The following is a 13,725-nucleotide window of genomic DNA, read 5'->3' as shown; positions in this document are numbered from 1 at the left end:
TTGGGAGTTACTGTGAAAACCACCCGCAAATATATCCCAAATAAGATAACGTTGAGTCAAGATATTTATCTGCATGATGTAGCAGACCTTTAATGTCCCAAAAATGACAAAATCTCATTTTTAACAAAAAATGAGTTACCCCTTTCTTGCGTTGTAGGGCAATCACCTGAGCTCTGTCATTGGCTGGAGAGAAAACACAGACTCTCTCGCTCTCCACCCAGAAACGTCCCTGTGCACAACAAAACAAAGCAAAAGACCAAAATACAGGCAGGCAGAGGGGGCGCTGTGACACAGTCACCACCACACAGGACTAGAAGCCGGATTTCATTTGTCTAACGTTTATTTTTGGGCAAAAAAATTCCAGGCTCTATCTTTAAAGGTATAATATGTAGGAATTCCCCCCATCTAGCGGTGTGGTTGAATATCGAAACGTATTCTTGATGTTGCATTCACGTGAAATTGGGCAGAAGTCAGACAGACAACAGACGCTGAATGTAACAGGATAAACAAGCGTCTATGTAAACAAGTGGTCCACCAGCACGAGGCAAAACAATACAGGCGTGACAGTATGTCGTCATGGTGATGTCGTATTGTTTACCTGACCCACGCTTTACCGTCTTTCTCTCGTCGAGTAAAATGACATCTGGTTGGTTTGCCGACGGCGTCATTCAGATGCCTGACTGCACCTGAATGCAACATCAGTGCCCCTGTCCTTCCTCACACTACACAGTGGTGACAGTTTTAACAGGCGCTACCTGGAAAACTTTCTCCCCGAGCCGACAGCTCCGCTGAGTTTCTGTGGTTACCTACGGTCACACTGCCACTGAACGTAAAAAATGGCGATGCAACATGGCCGCCTCGGTTCGGTGTGCCCCCCTTATGTATTTGTAACGACTTGTAACAGCTCATTCTAAGGTATGAGAAAGCTTTCATTTGTATGCGGGTGTGATTCGACTTTAGTGAAATACGTTTATGAAAGCAATATTTGATTTTTGCTAATAAAAAGCCAAATAAGTTACATACTGGGGCTTTAAGGACCTCACAGAAGATTAATTACTGTTGACAATAACAAAAGTACACAACCCTGCATCCTTATCCTTTCAGTACACATCATTTTCAGTCTCTTCAGTTCGACAGATGGAATTGGAAAGAGCTTTCAAGTCAAGTTCAAATCAAGATGCTCTATTAAAACACATGGAGAGATGTCTCTGCCACCGCCGCCACGCCCTCGTTTATAGGGACAGATGCCCATAACTCTGCCCGCAACAGGCAGGACGGGACAAAGAAGAGGCGGATGCAGAGAAAGAGAAAAAGTTCTGAGAGATTAGAAGAGCATGAGGAAGATGAGTGTGCCAGACAGGCTGCGGGAATCAAGCCGAGAAACCTAGATTCAAAGTACAAAGCCTCACACCATGCCCAAATGGTTCTCACCCAATCTGAAGCAGCCCCACCTGCCAGCTCGCATGGAACGACAACAAAAACTGTTCACGGGTTTGGAAAGAATGCACCTTATGGTGGATTGAGTTGCAGATGGGGGTGGAGGGGGGGGGGGCATTGGAGCAGAAAGAAACACAATGCGCTTAATAACGAAGACTCTCGTGAAAACAGAGCACGGGCAGTCTCAAAGTTTTTTGTAGACCCTCAGCATCTCAGCAGCCAAGCATGAAAGGGACGCCTGACAAACATATTATCTCTCTGTTTCCATAGCAATCTATGAATGGCCTGTGCTAGTGCCTGTGACAAGCAGATGCCTGGGAAGACAAGGCTCGCCCATAAAAAGCCAGCTCTCTGCAGAAAGCCTGTTATTACTGCTATCATTCAATTGGACTTGATTTGCATAATTAAACTCTGTTATTGCCTGGCTCTGGAAGCCACTAGCAAGTCTGTGTTCTTACCAACTGGATTCCCACCATGACAGAGGGACAAGGAAGCACTTAAGGGAGGAATATACCCTCAGCTGACCCCAGGATGTGACTAATCAATACTCAAATTATCTATTAAATTGATCTTGATCAGGCTCCATTTCCCGTAGATTGGTCATATATTTCTGTGCAGCTTCAGGGTAGAGCGCACACTGATGAGGTGAGTCACGGCCTGGACTTCACTGTGCTAACTACATGAAAGGCCCTGACAGAGCAGAACAGAGCCGGTCCTGAATGAGGAACACATAAAGAGAGAAAGACAAGAGGACAGAGAAGAAGCTCACGGGCTTACAGAAAGCTGTGTGCGTACCAGCTGCATACAGACACCTGCTGCCAACTAATTCAGTTATCATGTTTTTCTGAACACTCCCTCATATTACATATGGGATGGTTCAACATTTTGGCAAATTCCGCCTATTGTCATAATTTCTATAGTCTTAGGAGTAGGTTCATTACCTTTATTTGTCGGTGCAAGCGGGGCAGAGATGTGAGCTCTGCACGGCATGCGGTATTTTCATCTTTTCCTCATCAAACTCATCCAACACACAATCCAACAACTCCAAAACGCCCTCATTGACAAGTTGTGACCTGCACATTCACCACGCTATGAGATAATAATGGAATGTTATGAGACAGAGTTGTTTTCGAGTATTGCAACAGCTGATTGTAGCAATCCAATTAAAACTCTTTGATTCTTGTTTATTCTTTTCTCTTGTTTCCCTTCACCCCCAACATTTTTGTTGTTGCCCACCCAAATAATCCAAATGGCCACCCAAACATGACATTCTAGTAACACCTCTGCTGTGCTGACACATTCACAAATAGCGAAGTAGTTCCGAGTATTTGCTTCATGTGTCGTAATGTGACATAATTATACGTTGTTATTATTATTACGTCACAACTTGTCTACGAGAGTGTTTTGGAATTGTTGGATTGTGTATTTAGTTTGATGAAGGAAACATGGAAATACCGTGCAAGTTGCGTTTCTGCCCCGCTGATCTAAAAACAGCTTGCACCGACAATTAAAGGTAATGAACCTACTGCTAAAACTATATGGATTATGGCAATAGGAATTTGCCAAAATGTTTAAAATATCCCTTTAATTTTGATAAAAATGTGTTTGGAATCACACTGATAAACTATGTACATATTCAACATAGCCGTTCAGTGAGAGGATCCTGAAGAACCTCAGAGACAAGAGCGAACACCTGAAGCCCAGCACTCAAATCATGCACACAGGAATTCTCTGACAGACAGAGACCAGACAGCCACAAATGGATAATCACCAAACCGACTGAACTGCACGGTGACACAGCATTTCTCACAAAAACACATCAATAAATCATTTCATTTAGCAGAGCCATGGTTAGCCAGCCGGCCGGCTATTGCGGGACCAGATGACACTTTGTTCCACGCAGCTGAACGAGCCAGACAGATGGAATGGAAGCCTTACCTCGACTAGGTGTGGAGTGGGATTGAATCCACACATGTTGCACACTTGGGAGTGGCACTGTGTGCAGGTGTTGTAGTTGGGTTGTTCTTCTGTGTTGCCGATGTTGAGGCTTGTCTTACAGAGAGGGCAACAAGCTTTGGGCTTAGAGGGTTCTGGAGGAGGGTGGTGGTGCTGCTGCTGCTGCTGCTGCTGCTGCTGCTGCTGCTGCTGCTGCTGCTGCTGCTGAACAGGGGCTCGAGGCCCTTGTTGTCCGGGCGGAGGTCCTGAGGGTTTACCTGCCCCAGGTCCAGGACCCGGAGGTCCTCCTGGTTTAGGGGCGGGTTTCGGGGGCTGCTGTTGGGGTTGAGTAGTCTCAGATATGAGAGTGCTGGCTTGGTTAAGGAGAGAAGCGCCAAAGCCAAACAACTTCCCAAACGTCTGCTCTGGAGGCGGGGGCTGTCGCGAGGGGGAGCTCCCCGCGCTGCGAGTTTGGTCCTGGCGGGGGTGCTGCGGTTGGTGGGCGGGAGAGCTGCGGGATAGATCGGGCTGGGACGGGGCCTTGGCGATGCCGGGGAGAGGGACGGCCCCCGGGGGGAGCCTGACTTGCGGGTGACCTGGGCCAGCTGGACCAGTCTGTTTGGGAGGGCCAGCTGCCGGCTGAGGCTGCGTCTGAGGAGGGGGCTGTGTCGGGGGTACAGGCTGACTCGGAGCATCGGGTTTGAGTTCTGGTTTGGCTGGAGTAGAGGGAGAGTGTATCTGTTGCTGACTCTTGGAGCGTGGCGTGTCCATGTCCATCCCCAGCGCCCTCTGCATCTGACAGTTCAGACACAGCCACTCCTGCACCTAGGAAGGAAAAAGATAGAAAACACAAAACAATGACCATATGCTGCGGTAATCTCCACCATTCAGGCTAGACAAGAGAATTAGAGAACAGGATTTAAAGGGAGAGTTCAAAATATTGGCAGATAAGCTTATTTGTTTTGCGTTCATGCTAAGGTTTAGGGAGCTTTTGGACAGAGATAAGCATGTTGTTTCCTATTTCCATATTTACTGTCCAGACACCAGAGTGCTATCAGTCTCCTGATGAAGGAATAAGTCTATTCCTTTTAGAGAAGTGCCTTCCTTATTGGATTGATTTCACTTACAGTGTTGGGCCCTTCAAAAAAGTAATTAGTTATGTTTACTAGTGACTTTTCCCCAAAAAGTAACTGAGTTACTTTTGGGTAACTTTTATAAAAGTAACTAATTACAAGGAAAAGTAACTATTGCATTACTTCTTTTTAATAAAATGCTCAAATATGTCAAATTACTTGGACTCGCCCCCCTAACCCCCTAATCATAACCCTAACTTCCTGTTTATCCGGAACTAACCAACTCGTCGTGGAGCCTGCCTGAGCAGAGGAATACTGAGTGAGTTGGTTAGTTCCGGCTTTTTTCAGATTAGTTGATGGAGTTGAAAAATGTGTAGGCTATATAATGTACACTTTAACGGGTGTATTATTTTGTGACGGAACTTCTTGAATCGAGTAACGGTGCATTTTATTCAGAGTCGTTACTGAAAAAAGTAGCGCTGTTAGTAACGCTGTTATTCCTGTTACTGCTTACAGACAGACCACCTTAAATGATCAAAAATTCCCAAAAAACTGGGCCGCTGAGTGGCGCAGTAGGTTGAGCAGGTGTCCCATATGTAGAGGCTACAGTCCTCACTGCAGTCGGCCCCGGTTTGAATCCCACATCGGGTGGCCCTTTACTGCATGTCAGTCTCTCTCAACTATCCAACTACCCAACAAAGGCATAAAAAAAAACAAATTTTAAAATGTATATTAAAAAAACTAACAAAAAAAACAACCAAACTACTCTAACCAAGATAAGGTAAAACACAGATCTATCTCCTGGGTTTAGACTGGATCCCCCACAGTGTGTTGGTCTGTTTGTGTGACAGACTGGCTATCTTCCCTCCCTTCCTCCAATGCATGCTGGGATAGCCTCCAGCCAGATCTGAAAGGGAAAAATTAGGTTTGGAATGATTGAATGAAAGAATAACAGTGAAGAATGTAAAATATCTCATTGAGGCAGGATTTAAACGTCCCTGTGCCTCTGCGTGGGTATTTATTGGTAAACATCATTTACCCAGAAACAAATGTGTGGGAAATAAATGTGACAGATGTGGTGAACTCTGGACTCGTTCAATAAATCATAGCTGCCAATGGTTTTGTAATCTCCCCTCATGTCTTCTGTGTATCTCCTCTCTTTACCATCTATTACTTCTCTCTCATTACACGTGTTCCCATCCTCATTAAAATCCTCCCACCATTCTCCTCTCCTTTCTCCCGCTGTTGTCTTCTCCTTTATGTCTCTGCTCTTCCTCTCTTCTTTCTTGCTCATTTTCTGAGCCATATAGACATAAGAAGGTGAAAGTCAAAAAGAGGCCATGGTGATGGCACATGGCCATATGTGGTAATTGGCATCCTGGTGCCTCGACAGCTGCCACTCTATTGTAGCGGTCTTGGACTTGTGGTCATTACATAATGCCTTAATGCATTATAAATACCGCCGGAGAAAGGGTGTGTGAGGGTTGTGGATGGGTTGGAGGTCTGGAGGACAAAGAGCAGGGTGGGAGGCCTTGGCCACTAGCTTCTTTTTTTTTTTCCTTTACCTGTGGTCAACATTGACTTTCAGCCTGTAAAGGAGGATTCAGAAAGGTTTCAGACAGCTGAGAGAAATGAAGGAGGATCATGGAAGGCCGATGGCCAAGGGAGAGTGATTCACACTCAAGTTCACAAACAAGACTTTATATAAGGCCTTTATTTTAAAGTTCATTCGAATTGCTCAAACCATTGCTTATGAATTTTGGTTTTTGCATTGCTGCACCCCCATGTCATCTATCCATCCCTGACAGTTTTTAATTGTGCACTGTAGCACTTTATCACACTGTACTATACTTTGGTTTCGTTGTGTTCTCAACCCATCCTAGCACAACTCCATCAAGAAACCCTGTCCCGGTCTTGCATTGTTGCATCTTCATCCATTTTATCCATCCATAAATAGTCTTTTTTTGTTTTTTTGTTTTTTTATAGTAGCGTCATGTTAATTGTCTCTCTTTGTAGTTTTTTTGTCTGTTGGTTTCTGTTGGATACATGTGTGTTTTTCCTGTTTTATGAATTCTGTTGTTATGTTGTGTTTATTTTAATGGCTTTTAACACCTTGCCAGGAGGACTACAGTAGGAAACTAGCCGTTGGCTAACACTGGCACTTTTACATTTTATTATGTCCATTAATGTGCATTGTCCTCCTTAAATAAATAAATAAAATAAAAATGAATTCTGTCAGACTTTTGTGACATTCATCCATACATCCATCGTCTCGTCTAGACCAGGCACAGTGAGGTCGTGCGGAAAGGCCTGAGACCCAGGAACCAAGCCCAGAGCCTTGGCTGTGAGTAAATGTGACACTATCAGCATGCTGATCTGCACGCATGTAATAACCTGCACTGCTTTATTAGATTTTAATTGCATAATGTTATTATCCATATGTTATGTGTTAAATGCCTCTCGGACAAGCTAGCGGGCTGGCTGTCCCTTCACAGTATGGCTACATACAGTATTATTATGAGTCACCAGGCGCTGACTCATTGCAGAGCTGCTTTTAGTTTAACAACAAAGCCTTGCTGTGAACATCTAATTTTGCTGTAACTTGATAAAAAAGAATGAATAGTCATTTTATTGCACTTTATTATTCATTCATAAGTATTTGGTATATGAAGTGCTCAGGAAAACTGAAACATGGGTAGAGATTCAGAGGTCTTACACCTTCCCAATTCTGGTGTGGCTGATAACATCTCTGATAACATCTCTGTGGTGGCATCATGATTTTAAGTATGCGGTGTCATAACTGCATTTGAACATGAAAATTGGTCAAAAACTGGGCGAGTTCTGGTTATTATAGTAGAACATGCACCACAGGCTCATTGGGCAGCAGCGTTGGTCTTCTCTGTGCCTTGCAAAAGTCATCATACCCCTTGAACTTTTCCACATTTTGTCACGTGGCATTAAAACCACAAACTTTTATTGGGATTTTATGTGATGGACCATCACAAAGTAGAGCATCATTGTGAAGTGGAAGGAAAACGATACTTAGGGCCTGATCTACTAAAGGTTTGCTTGTATAAAAACGTGTGCAAACTTGATGTCACCCGCAAAAAAATGTGCAAGCTGATCTACTAACCGGGTGCACTGAGGATTGCGTCTCTCAAATAGGCAAAAAAGCATACGCGATGCATTTAGCGCGTTTGCCTTGATGAATATGCAAATATGGGCGTCTAGGCCAGAACGTGCAAAATATTGGGAGGAGTAGATGCAAATAAGATTTATTTAGCACATGTCGCAACGTGATTTACCAAACCTGAAACTAGGGATGGGAACGACACGGGACACTGTTTTGCCCATGGTTTTGCCCTTTTTGCGGAGCCGGACTCGTCATCAACAGCGCACCATCACCTAGACTGCAGGGAGCGCAGACAGCTGATCTCTTGACTCTGTCGCCTGTCAGCATGCGCGCAAGCTCCCGTCACATGTGAAGCAGAATGAGGGTCAAGTAGCTATTCCATTTAGAAAAAGTGGATTTGTTTTATTTAAAATATCTTATTTCATTAGGGGAAAAGTGGCACTTTCTGCTGTTGATTTGAATAGGAAATATTAAAAGACAAAATGCAATTTACACATGGAAATCCCACAAGCCCCGCCCCCTTGACATTTCGAGGGGGCCATCCCTACCTGAAACAGATTGCGGTGGAAGTTTTTGCGTCTTTATTTAGGGGGAGCATACGTCAGTCCGACTGCCCACAAGTCCGACGGCTCATTTCTCCGACTACCCATTCTACAGTGTTGAGGTTAGGTTTAGGGTAAGGTTAAGGGTTAGGGCTACTTAAGTCGGAGAAGTGGGAGGTCGGACTGATGGACGCAAAAATAAAGAAATGTATGGTCGGAGTCGGAGAAATGGGTGGTCGGAGAAATGGGTAGTCGGACAGACGTCAAGCGCCCTTTATTTAGTACGTTTGAAATGTACTACACATGTGTGGGTTTTCATTGTCTTATAATTCTTCTTTTATATATATACATATAGCAAGGGTCTTGCTTTAGAGAGTGTCCCCATCTTGCGCCGCCATGTTTGTACGACAGCCTGAACAGAAAATCCAGCCAACCAGAGAGCACGTTTCACAGCACATTTCACGAGTTTCGTGTTCATGAATAAACTAACCACTGTCACTTTGCCAACGGGAGGGGTGAGTGCGAGCGAGCAAGTGAACGCTGCTATCTAGAATCTGAACGCTACATTATCATGGTTTTCCCTCCATTTTACACACTGGACCTTTAATACTCACTGAAAGTCTCATTCTGTTGACAGGCCACACCCAGCACCAGAAGTGTGAAGGTTGAAACAACAACTGTGACACAGTGCTTTTTATTTACTGCCATGGTAAAACAACATAATAAAGAATAAAGAATAAATAAATAAAGAATAAAGAATTAGAGACCCTAAAAATAATGTTTAAAGCAAAGAACAGATCATTACCTGAACATTTACAAAGCTTGTTTAAATTGGAGGAAGGGGACAACAGATTGAAGCTTGATTTTAAACATACATTTGCAAGGTTAAGCTTAAAACAAATGTGTATTTCTGTTGCAGGTGTAAAATTATGGCATTCACAAAGCAAGGAACTGAAAAGTTGTACAAGTATGTCTCAGTTTAAGAAAATGTTTAAAAAAGAAAAGATATCTACAAAAAAGAAGAAGGAGAAAGAGAAAAAGAAGGGAAAAAAGAAAAAGATAGATAGACGAGTGGTGTTTACCGTTATTTTGTTTGTTTGTTTGTTTTTTTGTCATGACTATGTTTCATCATCTTTAATATTTTGAAACAGAGAATAATACTGGTGTTGAAGCAAGCCAATGAAATTTGTAACAACAGAGAGGGGCAGGTATTATAAGTTTTTTCTTCATCCTGCTCCTTTTCGTTCATGGTGAAAATGTGTACACAATGTATATGTGCAACTATGTGAGAATACCATGAATGAAATAAATCAAAATGAAATGAAATGAAAAAGATATGACTTGATATAACTATTTGCTGCTTTAAAAATGTCAAGTAACAACTCCAGCTGCCTCACGTCCTATCTGAGTGTGTCTCTAAGTCAGTCGGTCAGTCATTCAGTAAGTCAGTGTGAACGGTGTAAGTCACAGGCTCAGCAGCATCTTAGCCTGCTGCCTGGTCCCCTGCCAATCCTCAGTATAAGGAGTGATGAGTTCATGGTTTTTACTGTCAATCAGGGGAAAGTGAGGGGCTGAGAGTAGAGGTGAACCATGGGGACTGTCAGAGTAACACTGACTGGAATAAGCTGACACCATTCTGCAAATCAGATATTCAGAAGCTCCTTTTTCTGTCACTGTTACTGTCCTTGATTTTTTTTTTCTTTCTAAATTAATTAGGATAATCATATTAAGCCTTCCATTGAAAAATAAAATTGTAGACAGAAAAACAAAGAAAGCAGCTACAGGGAGGGAAAGCAACTATTTATCAATTTCATTGTGTCAGCTTGCCTCCGCCTCATCTCTCCATCTCATTCCTCCCTGCATCCCCCCTTGTTATGAGGCAATCATGTGGATCTTTATGAAATCTGATCTGTATCAGCAGAAAACAAACGCACTGCACGCTCGCTGTCTCATGCCCCGCTTCTCCATCAGTTCTCGGTTGCGACCCTCCATCTTGTTCTCTCCCTCGCTCGTCTTTCTTTCTCCTTTTTATCTGCATCTCTTACATCTCCTCCATCTCTACTGCTCATCTCATCAATACCAATTTGATGGCTCTCATCCAGCCAGTCTTTCATACATGGATCTAAATCCTCTTTTAGCTCGCTAGATGCATGTGTGTGTGTGTGTGTTTGTGTACAGTGGTATGATGATACACGTCAGAGGTCATGATCTGGGACCAGATCCCACAGTTCTGCGAGAACTCAGCGTTTGCCAACAGAACGCCTGAGCGCTGTGGTTTCACTAAGAACGCCCTGCTGCCAGAAATAGATCGTTTTAGAAGCAGGGACCCACTGAGACTTGGATATGGATCAAACAATGAGAGCAAAGCATCTTCCGCAACACTCACATACATGTTTACATTTTGAATTTATGCTGATTTGGATAAGAACTGGATTATTTCTTGTCTGTACTGACTTGAAAGCAAAAAAAAAAACTAGAGGCCTGAAAAAGAAACAGAATCCTGGATGCCCACAGCTGTATGACCAATAAACAAATAATCCCATCTGCTAATGAAGATCATGCTACACAGCTGAATGTTTCAGAACAGCTATTAAATGAGCCCTGTGATGATGCTGCTTTCTCAGCTGCTGAATTAGTTCATTAAGCAAGACTCTGTTCAACTAAAATGTACTGAGCAGCCAAAACAATTCAATGCATTTTGACACATTTTACTGTGTAAATAATGCCATTAAAGGAGACATATTATGCCTTTTTTCCACAAATTAAAATAGTCCCCAGGTGTCTTAAAGACATGTCTGTGACATGCTTCGGTAAAAATACCCCGAGGATCAAACATCACAGCTCTTTTCACCCGCCCTAATTTGGAGCCGTGTCAAAATCAATATGACTGAACTGTAGGCTATATGAAAGGCTATAGCCTTTAATTTGAAGGGCCAGATACAGGAAGTCGCAACACTCACTCGCTGTCAGTTTTTTTTTTGTTGTTGTTTTTTACAAGGCACGGCAGGTCTCTCTCTTTTTTTTTCAAAAGCGACTTTTACCGATCATGATGCGAAGCCTGCGGAGCTAGTTCAGACAGACAACTCAAGCTGCGCCCATCCTGATCAGCTGATCAGTCACATGCCCTCCTCCTCCAAATAGGGCGGGCTACTTAAACCCCCCAGTTTACCTGCTCATCCCTGGCTATGCTGCTGCTGCTGCTGCCATTTCCTGCTCTGCTGCCTTACTGCTGCTTTTGCATGTTCTCGCTGCTGCTGCTGCTGCTGCTGCTGCTGCTGCTGCTGCTGCTGCCGCCCATGAGGTTTTGCAAACCCACCTCCTCCCCAGCGTCCACCTGTGGGCTCTGTCTCTATGATCCCCGGGGGGGTCTGCTTCATTCCCTGTAATGTCTGGCAAACCAGATCATTCAGGGAACGAATAACTGAGACAGAGCCTGACGCCAAACCTGCTGCAGCCATGCTCAAGGATATGCTAACTGTGCTTCAGCTTGCAATGCTTACAATCAATCCTGCTGCAACCATGCTCAAGAATATGCTAACTATGCTTGCATGCTTATACTCAATAAATGATTTGTTCTCATTTCAGAGTTGTCTGACTGAAATGTTGTTACAGACGTTTCTGGTTTGGAGACTCTGACGTAAAGGTACGAATCAGCGCTATTTTCAACAATTAGCAGGGGCTGTCGTGAGCCCCGTCCCCCGTCCCAAAGCACTACTGTGTTTATTGGTGATAAACGGGCATACTACCGGTAATAACTGTAAAACCAATCTCGGACCCAACACGGCCAGGCTCATGAGCATTAATTCACAACCCGACCACTGAAAAAAAAAAAGGAAAAAGAAAGCCAACGGCACTAATCGCCATAAATGACAACTACTGGTCAACCAAGAAAATCTTTGGTTGGGGGCAGCCCTAAAAGACATGCAGCTTAGCTAAACTGGCAACTGCAAAAAACTGCCTGTAGGTGTACATGTAAGCATGAATGGTTCTGTGTCCAGCCACCACCCTAAAAGGATAAACAATATGGCTAAGAAATGAGATAATTTAATTCAGTTGATTAAGTTTCAGACTCCTGGTGTTCTCCATACCGGCTCACTGCCTCACTGGCTTGTTTGTACTGTCACATCATCTGTCATGTTTAACTTGTCTACTTTTTTTTTTTGACTGATTATAAGTGAAACTACGGGTGCTTCCAAATATATAACTCATATAACAGCATCAGAAAACATTAATAACTCAGATGTAGCACTCACTGTACTAGCCCACAATGAAAGACCCAGTGACTATGCTCAGATCTAAAGTTAAAAAATAGCAATACCACAGTGTATAAATACTGAGCTACAAGATGCATCACCATCTGGGTCCTTATCTGTTACCACTATATGTACCGTCCAAGTTATTATTTGATTATTTCAAAAGCTACTGATATTTTATTTATAGTAACTAGTCACTAAAGCTGTTAGATAAATAGAAGAAAGCAGAGAGTACAATATTCATCTCCAAAATGTGGTGGAGTAGCTCTCTACAGTAACATTAATGGTACCAGTATTTCTAAGGGTACAGTACTTGAGTTTATGTACTAGAGGGGCAAAACCTCTGTTTGTAGTTAATAATATATTATGTCTTTAAATGAAGTAATGTTGCAGACTGACCTAAACAACAACCCTGTGGCCACAGAACGATCCTCTCAATTATACATTCAACAAGTGAAGGAAAACAATGACAGCTAAGAAGGGAGGAGGAAAAACACACATACACATTCACACACGTGAGATGATGTAACACTGCACTGCATACATCACACAGGTGCGCAGTGTCCCACTTTTTCTTCTCCGGTTCGCCTTTGTTGACAGGTGTGAGACATCACGCTGTCCAAGGAGGAGTAAACGCTCCGAGACCGAGTCCAACTTCAGCCAGAAGGAGAATGCAGACAGAGACAGAAGCTCTGCCTCGGAGATCACAATGCGGTATCGCCATGCAGTACGTACAGCAGCTGAGCACTGCAGTTTGGGGATCAGAATGCTTAGGATGCAACCGTTTATCAATTCCTTGCAAACTGGGCCAATAAAACACCCCAAAATCCCTCCAAACATCTCTTCCTCTCTTCATCAGTCACTCTCTCTCTCTGCCTCCGTTCAGCTCTGTTCAACAAGGGAGCGAGCTTCATCAAACTAGTAGAAATTAATTTGGGGGCAAAATCACTGTCAAATTCCTGTGTGTGTGTGTCTGTTAGCAGGTGCTGGTGCAGCGTCAGGCGCAGCAGGGGAGCCATGGTGTTACAAAGGAGGCTGGAAAGTAGCTCAGAGTGGTAGTGCATAATATTAAATTTGGATATACAGTACAGGAGATGGGTGTAATATAATGAGCACCACAACAGTATAATGTGCTGCCATCCCTCACCCTTCAAAACATGTAAAGCTTTTGATATTCATATTTCGTTGCGGCCGAGGCTCAGAGATGTTGACTGTGCTCAGCTGTTGTTGTACTAGAGTGAATTACTGTAAAGGTAGCTATTACTGAATAATAGAATGCAGCATAATAATAATCATATGTGACCGATGTTGTTCTGGCCTGCCCAGAGCAGGTTTCTAACCCGGGTTTCCCC

The 13,725-nt window shown here is 43.5% G+C and overlaps 1 protein-coding gene across 3 annotated transcripts in view; it reads right to left on the bottom strand.

The window, feature by feature from the left end:
• The window catches only part of bsnb (bassoon (presynaptic cytomatrix protein) b), an 86,740-nt gene that overhangs the window by 47,868 nt on the left and 25,147 nt on the right, over nucleotides 1-13,725 (bottom strand). For all 3 annotated transcript variants that reach the window (XR_015035865.1, XR_015035866.1, XM_085777317.1), the window contains exon 3: nucleotides 3,376-4,197. Coding sequence is in view for 1 of the 3 variants with exons in the window: in XM_085777317.1 (XP_085633443.1) it covers nucleotides 3,376-4,197 (822 nt within the window). In the remaining 2 variants the exon portion in view is untranslated. The remainder of the gene's footprint in view (nucleotides 1-3,375; nucleotides 4,198-13,725) is intronic.

This window comes from Trachurus japonicus, chromosome 5 (assembly GCF_045865225.1).
Source record: "Trachurus japonicus isolate A0001 chromosome 5, Traja_1.0".
Classification (NCBI taxonomy): Eukaryota; Metazoa; Chordata; class Actinopteri; order Carangiformes; family Carangidae; genus Trachurus; species Trachurus japonicus.
This window is presented reverse-complemented; position numbering and strand designations above follow the sequence as displayed.